The 15,067-nt window shown below is 40.0% G+C and overlaps 2 protein-coding genes across 4 annotated transcripts; one reads left to right on the top strand and one right to left on the bottom strand.

Moving 5' to 3' along the window:
• Positions 1-2,090: 2,090 nt before the first annotated feature.
• On the bottom strand, positions 2,091-6,581 carry trappc6bl (trafficking protein particle complex subunit 6B, like). Of its 3 annotated transcripts, none has more exons than XM_030109129.1 (7): positions 6,371-6,581; positions 5,974-6,071; positions 5,713-5,780; positions 5,520-5,637; positions 5,054-5,137; positions 4,829-4,922; positions 2,091-4,277 (listed from the first exon to the last, which is right to left on the bottom strand). In XM_030109129.1, the coding sequence occupies exons 2-7, from the start codon at positions 6,067-6,069 to the stop codon at positions 4,246-4,248; spliced, it is 492 nt and encodes a 163-aa protein (XP_029964989.1). In that variant the 5' UTR covers positions 6,070-6,071; positions 6,371-6,581; the 3' UTR covers positions 2,091-4,245. The 3 variants fall into 3 exon arrangements, with proteins under 3 accessions (XP_029964989.1, XP_029964991.1, XP_029964990.1); XM_030109131.1 differs by lacking the exon at positions 6,371-6,581 and adding an exon at positions 6,321-6,341; XM_030109130.1 differs by lacking the exon at positions 6,371-6,581 and having other exon boundaries at positions 5,974-6,083.
• Positions 6,582-6,741: 160 nt separating this feature from the next.
• On the top strand, positions 6,742-9,671 carry bloc1s3 (biogenesis of lysosomal organelles complex-1, subunit 3). The gene is made up of 5 exons (XM_030109127.1): positions 6,742-6,793; positions 6,884-6,999; positions 8,114-8,297; positions 8,529-8,629; positions 9,130-9,671. The coding sequence occupies exons 2-5, from the start codon at positions 6,886-6,888 to the stop codon at positions 9,334-9,336; spliced, it is 606 nt and encodes a 201-aa protein (XP_029964987.1). The 5' UTR covers positions 6,742-6,793; positions 6,884-6,885; the 3' UTR covers positions 9,337-9,671.
• The last annotated feature ends 5,396 nt before the right edge of the window (positions 9,672-15,067 follow it).

A 15,067-nucleotide genomic window follows, 5' to 3' on the forward strand; every position in this document is an offset into this window, starting at 1 on the left:
CCTCAGCTTCTCGCGCCACAAAGGGCCGGAGGCGGCCTCTGTGTTCGGACAGTGTTGCTGAAATGTAGCAAGTCATCAATTTGAGAGAGTGAATGCTGGTTTTACTCTCATACCCCCAACACCTCTTTTTCTTGTTTCCTGCGGCCCTTGAACACTCCCCCACCCACTCCCTCCCTCCATTCATCCGCCCTCTTTGTGAGTGTGTTGGTGCAGGAGGATGGGAGCCGAGTCCTGCAACGCACTAAACAGCTGCTGGAGGTCTCTGATTATCATCGCTATCGTCCCTCACTTTCCACATTCCCTCAGTCCCGGATGCAGAAGTCGAGTCCGTCTCTGCTCCTCGCCATCATAACCTCTTCATCTTTCACTTTTCCTCCACTGCTTTCTTTTCACCCCCCGACTCCTCAAGCCTCTAATAAACTTCTCCTTTCTACCTTTCATCTCCGTCCAGCCTCCTGTAGAGGCTCTTCATTCTCTCCATCTCATTTTCCTCCATGCCCACAAAACTTCTCCCCCTCTGCAGACTTTCTCCAGCCCCCTCCACCTCCCCTCCTCTTTCTCTCTAATCCCTCCTGATTTTTACTTTTTTTTTTTTTTCTTTCCCTCCACAGAGGATTTGGGCTAAGTGTTTAATGGGTTGCAACAAATGGGCAGCAGAGTGGACCCTATAGTCAGGTGCAGCGAATTTATGCAGACGCCTCACTCAGTTTCCCTCCTTTGCTTCACAGCATTCCTGTGTTTGTATACAAGCAACCCAAAAAAAAAAAGAAGCAGGTAACCTTGTGCCACCCCTGGTGCGCCATGCAGCCGGTCGCTGCACTCATAACCAAGGATCGTTTTGAAATTTGAAGCTCATTCAAGCACTCTTGTCCTGAGAGCCTCCACACACGGAGCAACTTGCTCCTGAGTACCAGACTTGGCCGAGAGCATTGTTGTTACACTTTCATGATGCTGAAGGACATCCACAGAGTAGATGTGCAAGAGGAAAGACGTAAAACACTCTGAAGTATCCTCAGCCTCTCGGAATACTCTAAATCCCGTCCTTCCCCATTACTTAACCGGCCGTGAGCCTTTTATTAGACCCTCCTGTCAGTTAACCCATGTGCTTACAGAAACATCAGATCCAGGCTGAAATTACCTGGCTGTAGATTGGAGAGTCATGGTTTCTCTCTGCTCACAGACTCGTGTAGATATGAGAGTATTATTTAGGGATCTGTTGTGTGAGCACCATTTGATCCAGTGAATTTCAGTTTCAACAGATTAAAATGGGCCAGACCAGTAAATACACACATATTAACAAACACCTTGGTTTTCCTGCAGAATCCACCCTAAAAACTTTCATAATTGATATTTTTCTTCATAAAACCTCTTCCAAAAAAAAGTGCAAATCTACCCACCTACAGTTTCTCTCAAGTCGGCCTGAAAGATTCCTGCAGTCTTCACCGTTCAGGTTTTTACAAACTGACCCTCACAGAACAGAGTTCATGCTGACAGGAGCAGACTGGAACTGCAGCATCTTGTCCTCATCTGCTGTTCAGTGCTCATTCTCAGCGTCATTGATTCCACTTTCACTGAAACAGGGCGACACCCGGTGGACAAATCAGGAACAGCAGCTTATTTTTCACATGAGTGACAACTGAATTAGAATTGGTGTCTGTGGAATAGTTACAAAGATGTACAGTGAGTGACAGCCGCTGCCTGTTTTTCCAGGATAGTTTTATTTTTTAATAACTGGTAGTTTTTGCATATTAGAGCTTGTTTTTTGATAATACTGACACGCTTGTCTGGGATGTCCTGGGACTCACACTGTTGAGTATTATGTGGATGCAAAGCTCTGTTCATGTCATTCTGTTAGTTTTGGAGATGTTTTTGATTTATATTTGATCTCAGAGGTTTAAGAAGTATGCATGCCAGGGATGTGCTTATTGAGGGTAATAACCATTATGTTAAAAATTCAACTAAATGCAAAGGTGAGTCTCTTCTCACATAGAATATAAAAAACTTCAGCATTACATGAGTGATGAAGACTGTCGCAGCAGATTGTGCAATTATGGAAATGAGCCTCGGCTGAAGGGGTGAGGTTGTGTGGAAATAACTTTATTGTGTAAACGTCTTACAGTGATGGCAGTGAAACACTGGAGCTCAACCAAGAGAGCTGCATCAGCACAGAGACCGAAACTAAACCGGGAGGAACCACATCCACGTGCTGCCACACACACACACACACACACCTCTCTGACTCACAAACACACACACACACACACACACAAACAGACACAAACACAGTGCACTCAGGAACAGTAATGGAGCAGAGATGAGGTGACGTGAGGAAGACAGACACTGTAAGGAGAATATTGACATATTTCTGTTCTTTACAGAACCATAAAAAAACCTTTTCACGTTTCTTGATAAAACTGAATCCCGGTTATTTGAAGTGAATAAGGAAATAGATTTGGTGTCATGGTCAGCTTATCATATTCTGCCCTCAATAGGAATCAGAGGAGCTTTTTAAAGGAAAACGGGTAAAACATCAGTTTTTCAGATTCTGAAAACTCTATTCAAACAGCACCTATTTTATTGCGATGTAAAAAAAAAAGGTTCATGTCTTCTGTGACAGTTGATAACTCGTCATTTCCTTGGAAGAAACGAGAAGGAAAAAAATGAGGAAGTTCCCCGAAATGGGTTGAATGATGACTCCATCATTTCCTGAACCACCATATATCGAAAATTCACTTTTGTTACTGACAACTACCGTAATAGAGGTTGTGTCTGAAGACACAAGAGATTCAGAAACTGCGCTGCTGATTTGAGTCATGAAACAGCCTTAACTTACAGCACTGTGGGACCACAGTTACACAAAAACGTAAAAAGAAAATGTAGATTAGACACAGTTGGCAACAATGTAAAGCTGCTACAAACTATTGAAACAAGACATGAACCCAGTAACAGCTTTATGTCTCCCTCTAGTGGCACAAAGAAGCTGTGGCGTTCATGTCAATCTTTTTTTTCAGTTCAGATGTGAGAAAAGCTAAATAAATAACACAAACTGCACATATTTACAGCCTGGCAGCTCTACGTCTCAGTGGAGAGGAGACTTTTAAACACTGCCGGCTACCCGATAAGTAATGTAAACCAGAAATTCGAGTGAAGATCTCAGTCTTACAACATAAACTGAAGCTAAATATAAATAAATGACGCACGAAAGAGGTCAAATGTACACCATGGTGAGAAAAACCAAGATCTATTTTCAGTGGTTAATTTTAATTTATAATGCTGTAAAGAAATGTTTCTGCTCAGAGCTGGAGTTTGTTCAAAATGCCTTTTCCCAGCATGATTTCATTTTAAATATTGAGAAATAAGTGGAGGAGAAACTTTAAGCACAGGAGAGTAACACTGTCTCCTACATGTGATAAACATCAGGATGTTGTGTGTGTGTGTGTGTGTGTGTGTGTGTGTGTGTGTGTGTGTGTGTGTGTGTGTGTGTGTGTGTGTGTGTGTGTGTGTGTGTCACATCCTCCACACTGTGAAAACACTTCATCTAGGTTTAAAATGTTGTTTCATTACCACCAGAATTTAGGAAACACTGTTAGACTTCAGAACGAAGCACCAACTGCTGGACACAAGGTCTTTGTGTGTTTACAGAAATAGAAAAAGTTAAATAAAGAACCTGACATGTTGATTCCTGAAAGATCTCCCAAAGCTGCGTCTCACATTATCAATGTTAAAAACATTGATCAGAGCAAAAAGTGAAACAATGAGCAGAATCTATTCAGTTCTGGTTCTTGTTTTTGCACTAAGACTCATCGTATTGTGAACTAAACATTGCAACGCATTTAAAAAAAAAAGAAAAAAATAATAATAGACCACATGATTGACTAAACATTCACATTCTCAAGTTGTATCCATGGCCAGCTCAGTGATTTCTATCAGAGCAAAGCCAGGTGAGGTTGATCGCAGTCTGGCTCCACTTATTCAAAATGAAAACAAGAACTTTATACGTTATTCATCACCAAAACTACAATAAAAACATTTTGTTGTATCAGAATACCGAGCAAGAGAGACGGCGTGGCGGCCTGGTTCTGCCGGTCAGGGCTGCTCGCTGGTCAGCAGAGTCTGAGGAATCCCAGTTTAACCACTCGATCTGAATCAGGCTGATGGCTCACTCCCTCTGCGAGGCTCGGCTGGTAAACAGGAACTTCTTTCTCTTGTTTCAGTGCTCATCAGGACCAGAGTCCGAGGGTCACGTCACAACTTCTGGATGACCACCTGAAATTTACCTAGTAAGAACAAAATGAAGGAGATGTCAGCCAGACGGTCTGTCTTTAACCCCTTCATTATGTAGAAATGTTCATTTTAATTATCTTGTTTTAAAATTCTCAAAGAATGGACAATGAGTGCAGCTGACTTTTTTTTTTCATTGAGATAACTTCAACTTTTAATGTCTGACAGCTATTCAATTACTTTTACTGCTTTTGATGGAGCTGAGAAGCTTGTGTGACAAATGCAGGATAGACTTCTGGTCTGTGATTGGACAGTTGTGCTGCACCATAATGACAGACACATGGCCACAGGGCTTTATTAACTCTGCTTTCTGGTATTGTGTTGTTGTTTATTTTTTTAATAGATTCACTATGTTCAGTGGTGTAGGAGTTGTAGTTATGAGGAGCACAGCCAGTGTTTTGTTGTTAAATCATGAGTTTAAAAGACATATCCAGATGTAAAAGTCTAGATTAAAATACTGCATTATTTAAAAAAATGAAGTCTCTGCCATTTTGTGACTCCCCACTCCATCCTGTAGTGAACAGAAATGTGATTCGACAGTACTTACACGAGGGCATGACAGAGACCTCTGCTGTCACCACACTGTCCAGACCGAGGTTCGAGAGAGCTCCTCTCACCACACCACAGGAAAAAGCAAGGTACTGAGACATAAACGAAGAAAATCAATGACAGAGAAACTCTGATTTGTTTTATTGTACATTTGAAAACTTTATAGACTCCTTCCTCTAATCTCCAGCAGGATGAGTCTTAAAATGTGAGACTGAACACTGACCTTTGGAGCCTGATCCAGGTACTGTTTTCCACTGGAAATCTGAGTCAGCAGAGCAAATTTGTTGTCCTGCAGAACATAGGTGCCCTGTAGAGAGAGACAAATACAGTAAAAACCCAGACAACAAATCAAAGTGACAAGTTTTCACCGGTGATTTAGTTTATTTATCATCTGAGTGAAGTTTTTGACCACTCATAAATGCACTTTCTCCTCTTTACTTAATGTTAGTGTCTGACAAATGGCCTCATACACATGAAGATTCCAGCAACAAGGACATCAATAACGGCTCCAGCATTCACACAGTGACACTGGATTTTAATTACTTCTAACAAAGGCAGAGTAATGAAGAAGGACAGGTCAAAGAGGACAGAAACCTTCTGTAAAGCAGAAGGCCAAACGCTTGCATCTTCATCTCCAGCAACTCTGCACATGGTTATGTAGAACAGAGAATGGACAGATGTTTTTGTACCTGATGGTTCGTCCTGAGATTGTCGATCTGCCTCCTGAAGACTTTTGTCCAGAAGTCTTTACAGATAAACTTCATGATGTCCAGCTCGTCCTTAAAGCTGGGTGAGTCCCTGGTTAATCTGGTAAAAAGCAACACTTTCAGTTACTCACGTCTCTCAACCTTTGCATGAGCAGTTTGTTTGTGTTTAGTCTACCTTTCGATGAGTCCTTGACCCACCCTGAAGCCCATGCCCTCCAGGACTGAAACACACACGGCTCGGTCCTGGAGGGAAACAGGAGAACACAGATCAGTTTCAACTGCAGACACAAACTGTTTCTATGCTGTTCTCCTTGATATGACTGTGGTGGTCTTTTTTGCAGCTGTTTACCGGATGATGGTAGTGAATCGACCCAGGTCTCTCTGTGTAAGCTGAGACAGTTTTTGTACAAAACTGAATGGCGGGGTTATCACTCACCTTGTTGTCCAGCTCCGGTTTAGTGGACTGCTGCTCTTTGTAAATATGCGATACGATCTCCATGTGGAGGAATTCAAACAGAGCCTCGTCTGCCATTTCTGAAACACACAGAGAAACACACACATTGAAAACAAAATCTTGAACTGACTCCAGAGAAAACAACCAGCAGTCATTTAAAAATAACCAGCAGTAAATGAAAACACCCTGGGTCTGAATATTAGCAATAGCTAGCTAGCTAGTTAGCATACTGGGATTTGTCCCCAACACTGTGTGATTTTTTTTTTTTTTCACAAATTCAGCATATGGGCGAAACTACCAACAAAGTAAAACATGCATATGCGACCTACAATCAGCCAATCTGAAAATATTTAAGAGAATCGTGTCCAGTCTCATCTACCTGTCAAAGAACCGCAGAAGCCCACTTCCCGTTTGACACTCGATTTTCTCACCAGGACAAGCCTTCATTACTAGCACGGGCGGCGTTAGTCGGAATTAACCACTGAGGAAGAATATGTCGCAGGGGGAAATAGTCATGCTTGCTCTGCAATAGAAAAATAAATGATGTATCCACTTTTATCCTCGAAATCTCCTCACTGTCCAACCCTGTTTATGTGCCCGCTCCTCAGTTTTAATGCCAGGAAACCACATACCGGCATACGCTGGTTAATTTGTCTGAACATTCCCCGATTGATTCGTCCAATCATGATGTGTGACGTTTCTTGTCACGTGACAGGGGCGCTCACACCGGATTGGATGTTATGGAGTGAGCCGCTTCCTGCCTGCTACTCACATGACTTGTGTTTAGACTTCCACAGAGAAGGTCTGACTGTTATCAACAGAAGTAAAGATGTTGTATTCCCCGCGCGGGCGCAGCTAAAGCCGATTATTTTCTCTCGATCTGTCTGTGCAGTCATGTCCAGCAGGTACCCGATCGTGGTGCAGGGCGAGGCTTCTGAGACGGACTCGGACGATGAAGTGTACATCACCTCACTGCCTGCGCCGCAGCCTGCCGCCGGCGGAGTCAAGGTTGTTTCACACTCATCTGTGTGTTTTTATCTAGGATATAATCTGTACTTGTGTACTCGTCTTTGTCCCTAAAGAGAGCGTTGAGGAAGTTACATAGTAATTAGTTACTGGTTACTGTTAGGCACTGGTTACTTATTCAAAAAAAGTAACCGAGTTACAATATTTTAAAAGTAACTAATTACTAAGAAAAGTAACTATTGTGTCACTTAATAAAACGTGTTTAAATCTGTCAAAGAATTGGATCCCATCTGAATTGAACTTTAAGATGCATGTTCAATTATTTATTATAAAACTGAATATATGATTAATTAATGAAATGAATGGACGGACACTTGACAGAATAAATGACAAACAGGAAACCCCACATTAATCTAAATTATTCAAATGTTGCTGTGTGATAATGAGACAAGACACCACTCAAATTTCGTTTGTAGCTGTTGATATTTCTACATTTGTAAAAGAACAAAACAACAGATGGATGTCACTCTGTACTTCCATCTAAAAGCTGCCGTTGAATGATCAGGGCTCTCTATGGCTGGATCTCTGCCATGTGCCAAAACTAATTTTGCATCAATACATTTCATTTGCAAAAGCAATTAGTTTGATTACTCCTTACTAAAAATAGTAAAGCTGTTTATTTTAATGCAGTAACTTCCATCACTGGTAATAATTGACTCAGACTTTAAATTCAAGAACCACATTAAAATCAGCTTACTACCATCTGAAAAATGTTGGATTTTTGACCAGACAGGATTCTCAGAAACATCTTAACCGTTATTTTCAGCATGCTGGATTATTGTAACAGAGTGTCTACAGGTCTCAGTGAAATATCTGTCAGACCGCTGCAGCTCATCCAGTGTCCTCACCAACACAAAGAGAGTGAAGCATATGACACTGGAACTTCAATCTCTACACCTGCTGCCTGCGTGTCAAGGGACTGACTTCAAAATCTGACTTCCCCGCTATAAAGCTTTGAATGGTCTTGAGCCAAAACATATTTCAAATTTTCTAGCAGAATATGAAACACCCAGACCCCTGAGGTGTTTCTTTCATTTCCTGTATTGTCTCGTGTCTCAATGGTGCTCCATAAATAATTGGCCTTCCCTTTGCTCAGGTCCTGGGGGAGGCGTCTGAAACGGACAGTGAGGGAGACCCGGAGGAGGCCGCCAGATCTGCTGCACTGAGTGAAAGTGCTCAGATACTCCGGAGAGACCTGCCTCCTCTTATTGTTGTCAGAGACCATCCTGACATACAGTCTGTAGTGGAGGACAGACCCAGCCCCGTGCACAGGCCCTATGGTAAGGCCCATACAATGATAACTATTCTCGTTTTTTTTCTTTTCAGTTTGTTTGAGTGGTCCTTCAAGGCAGAAGCTCACAACTGTTGCTAACATTCATAAAGAAATGGATGAATACAAATATTCTATCAAGTTTCCTGTTTCAGATGTCTTGCTCAGCAGGTTTCCATGGTTGAGTTGAATTATGGCCGTTCCACTTTGCGGTAATATTAATCTGTTACTTTGTCAACAGGAGACACTCTTTTACAACAGAAGCTGCAAGAGTCAAACCACCGGCTGTATTCTGACGTGGGGCAGACAGTACGACAGATTTATGGCCATGCCAGCAAGGAGGTATGGGAAATTCACCTAGGCACAATTACATTACAGGCAAATATATGAATTAGATATTAAAAAAACCCTCTGTACATCAGTACTGTACCAAACGTTTAAAAAACATTGTGAATAAAAAAAGATTAAAAAAAACGTCTTCACCATATAAAATTGTATAGAGACATAAAGTATTGCAAACTCTTCTGAAGGTATTTTTATCTGCATCTTAAAAAAACAATGAGAACATTATGGAAAATATGTTTTTTCCCCCATAATTGAATTTTGATAATTAAAGTTATATATTTTAGATTTAAATTTGTTACACAGAAGTTGTGAAAACACAAAGTAATAGTCCATTAAAATCAAAATACACTTTCTTGAATATATTACATTTCATAACATCGGGTGTTTTTCCTTTGTTTTTATTTAACAAGAGGCCGTAATTATCACAAAAACATACATTTAAAAAAAGATTCTTAGAATGGTTTCTCAAAATATGTTTTTTTGTAATTTTGTGAAAGGTGCGCAGTGCGACGTCTCAGCTGAACGGATCGCAGAACGCCATCATCAACGCGTCCCACAGCATCCGATTAATCCTGGACGACCTGAAGGCCGTGTCCGAGAAGATCGATATCATCACCAGCTGTCAGATCCTGCCTGACATAAACATAGACACTCCAAACAGTTATCCCGCTGCTCATGTCCCTCAGACAAATGAATCCTCGTAATCAATATATCAAAGAGTAGGACGCCTGGAGAGAGCACTTCTCATTATTCCTGTTCTTAAAAGACATATCTTTGCCTTTAAGGAAGCACATTTATCTCACAGTAACATACAACAGTGCAGTAGTCAGAAAACATAAAACAGTTTGACGCCATTTGTAAAATTTGAAGTATGATGAATATGGAATGTAGTTTAAAAAACAGGGCAACATGATCTGATGAAAATACACCATCCTCTAGTGTTTTTGAAGCTTAAAATGTAAAAAAAAAAAAGAAAAAAAACATGAAACAGGATTAAAAATTTTCAGTTCAGCTCTAATAACTTTAAAATATGTCCCTGTAATTACTTTTTTTTTCCAAATCTTTGTTTATGATATAATTTAAGATTATTTCACAGATGTATGTTGACTAACGTGTCTTAATATTCTTTTGTAAAATATGATGTTCTTGTTTGACTTGGCAGAGTTTATCAGTTGTGTGCCACAGAGTAGTCATCTTATGTTTTTTTTGAGAGTTTCAACATTGTAAAATAAATGTCAATGTATTTATATCGTCCGAAAACATGTCAGTTTCTACCTGCAGAAATGTCGTCGGGGTGTCACCACGATGCTCTGCTCAAATGAATTAAAGAAGTCCTGATTAGGTTATCTCACATTTATTGACTTAATTGTATTGTTAAAAGTCAAACTTTATTGTACAAAAACTCAAACAGTCATCCACAAATTATGAAAATCTTAGTCTGAACAGTTTAAAAAAAAACTTTAAATAAAAATAATAGTGTTATTGTTCTACAAAACAGGAACATACTGAAAGTTGAGAAGTCATTCAAAATGCTAAAACAGTAAATCGACGGTTAATCCCACTTTTTTTTATAATCATATACTGGATAGGATTTCAGATTTCATAACTACAAAGGTTCTTTCAACACCAGTGAAAGATCAAACCAAACACCGGTCGAATCATCGGCTTCAGAGATGTGAACTTTTCCTATCTGGTATGAATCCATCCATGACCGTTAGATGTGTCAGACCGGCGTGTAGATGTACACCAACACCACTACCAGCAGGTTGAGAACCGTGCCCACGATACCCACAATGCCCAGCAAGTGATCCGGGTCAATGTTGCATCTTGCTGATTCAGAAAGTGTCCTGACAGGATCTTCAGCCTGGGAGGGAAGAATGTGCAGTGTGTTTATTATGTAGGGAAGCAGGAGGCCTCACTTTACTGTTACTGACATGTTTCAGCCACCCGATGGCGCTATAGATGCACAGACTGTGGAAAAGAGCCCACTTGCCCTTTCAGTCCCTCCTATTCTGTGAGGTATGAAGTATGTCTGACATAAACATACCCATAAATGAGCTCAGTTGTGGGTTTTTACCTCTTCAGTTTGTTTTTGCCTTTATTCAGTTGTTTCAGTTCAGTTAAATGTTTTTCAGGACACATTTTGCATCATGAATTATGAGGTTTTCTTTCCCTTATGTCCCAAAATAGTAAAAGTTTAACTTCAACTACATCAATTTAAGTAAAAAGATGTGTGTGTTGCGTCCAAAATAAATAATTTAATCTCTTGTGCTGACAATGTAATATTTAGCTCAGCTGTTGTCAATTTGTGTTCTTCTTCCTCCTGTCTCACATTTTTCTGTTTTAATCTGTATTCATCTTTAAGTATATTAAAACTAATTTTAAGTAAAGGAAATGTGCACGTAGAGAACGTCACAACATGCACTACAAAATGTATTCAAATGTAAATGTGTTTAATGGGATTCTGCTCTGATCTATTTAGTTAAAAAAGCACATCTTAAGACTAGAGGAGTTGTGTAATTTTTATGTGTGACTAATGCAAAATATTTATCAAAAAATATTCAATTGTTATTCTATTTTAAATCTTTCACATGCAGAGAAGAAAACGTGTTAAAACCCATCCAGAGCAACATCAGTATAATAATAACATGCATTATGTCTGGTGATGCATGCTGCAATAATAAAGTAACATTTATTTGTTCAGTTCTTTTTATGTTCGATTCTATTATGATCTATTGTAGTCTTTTCTCCTTCTGCATGTATTTTTTGGCCGCTATATATATATATATATATATATATATATATATATATATATATATATATATATATATATATATATATATATATTATCCAGTCAGACTCCCTCTTGCTGTATTTCGCTCTGAAAAGATGTTTCCTCCAAAAAAAGGTTTCAGTTAAATTTTCATACTCCTACCTCTGTGCCATGTTTCTGTCCTCTGGCGTCCCTCAGCTCCACACTGAGCTCCATGCGGCTCCTTCCAGCCTCACCTCCCCTCTCAGAGCAGCAAGCACTGCTTCAGCCGTATTTCAGTCCAGACCCAGATATTCACAGGGAAGTCGGCAGAGCAGTGTGTGGAGCCGGTAGCTCTCAGAGTTAAAGTCTTCAGTGTCCTCTTTTCTCAGGGCACAGAGACCCACAGGTCTGTAATGAATGAGGGAAGGAGATGATGCTGCTGTTTGGTTTTGTTGTGTGTCTCACGGCAAAAAGTGACACAGAAGGCCAAAAAAACTGCTCAGCCGCCCAGCCACTAACTCTGTGTGTGTGTGTATGTGTGTGCATGTGGTGATAGTACTTGTGTTTGGACTGGAGTAACACCATTTTTTATGCTTGAAGCATTTGTGTTTGAACTCAACTCCTCTTGATTCAGTTAAATTCACTTAAATAAAACCAACAACATGTGCAACTGTGAAAAAGGAAAAACTTATGTTAATACAGGAAGAAATCTCTGCAGAACCAGACAAAGGTGGTGGTGTTCTGCTGTTAAATTTGGGGTTTAGGGACAGAAAGAGGAGTTTCAACAACTTTTCCCAGGATTTTATAAATAAAGACATGATGGGATTTTGAGCTGTATCTTGCTAAAGAAGAGGTTTAAAAGCAGCGATCTTAAAAGCGTGTGGTGCACAGCCTGTTCCCAGGGATCAATGAAGCTGCTCCAGTGATGACCTGCTCGTCACGGGGAAAATGTCGTTCAACAGTCTGAGTCACATGTGGCGAATACTTAAACTACTGTCACTCTGTCTAATACAACATGAAAATGTGTCTTGTTTCCTCCAGGCTTGTTTACAACATTGTTCCATTTGAGAAGATCTTGCATTATGTAGCAGAGACACGCAGACATATGCAGCGAAATCCGGATTCATATTCGATCCATTCAATTGTTAATATTTTGATGCTACTTACTTCCTGGTTGTATCTTTGCTTCGTTTCCTGTATATTGAGGTACGTTGAGGTGCACAGTGTTAAAACATCAACAGATTCTGATATTCTTCCCAATGTCTCCAAGCAAGAATGAGCCGGATTGTTCTTGATTTTGTTCGTGGTGCCGTGAAAGAAAAGCTACATGAAATCTAATGAATCCAGTCTGTTGTCGCTTTCAGCCAAATTACGACTCAAGACGACTTTGTCTGAATTTGCATTACTGGGCGAGCCATCTCGTGCTCCAAAACACGGGAGTAAATTAACTGCACAGTGGGTGAGAAGTGTTTCCTGCGTTTTCACAAATCTATTATCTCTGTCTCCATTGTGCGCCTGTGTGTGTATGATGAGCGCGTTGGTGTGTGTGTGTGCATCCATTAGTCCCAGCTGTGCTGACTGAGCTCCAGGCTTCCTGAGCTTCGTCAGTGATAACTAATTTGCAACGAGGGCAAATACTAAAAACTCTACAGAGACTGCAACATCAAAGTAATCACTAGCCAAGAAAACAATGCTATCGAAAATGTGATCCTGACAGTGATGACTGTTATATCTCTCTACTGTCCGCTATTAGGGATGTGATTTAAAAGCATTAAAATAAATGAAGTGCGATCAGTTTAAGTCTTAATTATTAAAGTTATATATTTTCTGATGTAAATGCTGTAAACGTGCTCCTAAGATTTCAGCAGTCATGTTAAAACTGTAAAACACATTTTATTAAGAGAACTAGATATATGATTGAATGGCAACAAGAAGAGGGATTTAAAAATAAGTTTAAGATAATCTATCAACTTGAAAACAGCAGCATGTTGGCATTAATGTTGACTAAAGTAGCAGCTGCCAGGGTGCAGGATACAGAGAGACAGCGGCTCGACAACCATTTTCCTGCAGGCAGAGGAAATGGGTCGCAAGCTCATGGATACTTCAGTAACAGTAAAAGACCTGTTAATTATTTACATTCTAAAACAATGCATTACTTTACAGCAGATTGCACAGGGCTCCTGTGGGAATAGCAATCATTTCAACTGGGCTTTGAAATGTGAAAAAAAATAAAGCATTAAACGTCTGATACGTCATGGTTTGCTGAAAAAAGTCAGGGAGGATAATAAAGACGGGGACGCAGCTACAGGACCAGAAATCAGACCAGTCATCCTCTAAAAAAAGGATGAGCAGCAATTATCATTGTGAAGGTCGCTAAAATGTTGTCCGCACGGCCAGAGGGCTGGATTCTGACAGAGCACATTTCCCACAAGGTTTTAGGAGAAATATGGCCACTGATTTTATGAAGATGACAAATCTCTAATTTTAATCAGTGTGCATGTGTTTTATATGCCTTATCTTGAAATAAACTCAGTAACAGAGTAATATCATCCTGCCATTTCCTGTAAAACAAGATTTAAAGTGCCAATAATGGAACTCTGGTCTTTTTTTATTATTATTTTAAAGGTAATTTTAGGGCATATAGTGGCAAAGATGCAGTTTTACAGTCATGCATCCTAGTTTTATGGGTTCAATATTCAGTCTTGAGAAGAAATTATAATTGAAAGAAATGTATTCATGAAGATACATTATTCCTTTGAAACATTTTATTTTAAGTGTAAAGGAGTCATTAACTATAAAATGAATCTGTTGAGGAAAACTCACTGCATGTTACACAAATAAATAAATAAAAACTATTAACAAGGATTTAAAGACTTGCCTGTGGATGAAAATCCAACTTCTAAGAAAAGAAAATGACACCAGGGCATGAGAGTTGGGTGAGTCTGAAGGATGCAGTATGCCTCAGATTGTTTGAGGGGGGCTTAAATCTCACACTTTGAAAACCACTGTTCAAATAAAAGCATAAATAATAGTCAATGATGTGCAATCAACCTCAGCACAAGTCCTACTAAACATTTTATAGTTTCAGAAATCAGCAAATCAGTCTGCTCAGTTTGCTGCTTGTGCTTTGATTTCTCTCAGCGGGGGACTGGGCTTCAGTTTAAAAGTAAAGTTTAGTGTGAATAACTCAGATGTCTGCAGGCACGTATTGGTTTGCACATTCAAAAAACAAAAAAACAAAGACCGCGGCTCTTCCAAAGTGGTAAAGAAAAAATTAAACATGTGCAAATAAAAAGTGTGTGACTCAGTGGGTATTTTCCTTCAAGGTTGGGTGAACTTCCGAGGGAATCGTTACACTCAACAGGCAAGTAGGACATTAGATTTCTGTTTACATAAAACATCTTTTCCTGTTTCAGTGACAGTGGCTGGAGGCTCGCAGTCAAGGATGGGGTTCATGCTTCAGCTAGCAAACTAACTAAAGACTAAAATAGGAACACGGCAAACAATGAGCTGGGGCGGTGAGGAGAGAGCAGAAATATTTGTGTTTGAGAGGGAACGCCAGACGAGGGAGAGGGAGGAGGTGCTGCTTGATTATACTGTACATTTAAGGGGTAATCGAACCTACAGGAGGCCGTAGGCTGGTGTGCACGCGCCCGTGTGTGTGTGTGTGTGTGTGTGTG

This window comes from Salarias fasciatus, chromosome 14 (genome assembly GCF_902148845.1).
Source record: "Salarias fasciatus chromosome 14, fSalaFa1.1, whole genome shotgun sequence".
Lineage (NCBI taxonomy): Eukaryota > Metazoa > Chordata > Actinopteri > Blenniiformes > Blenniidae > Salarias > Salarias fasciatus.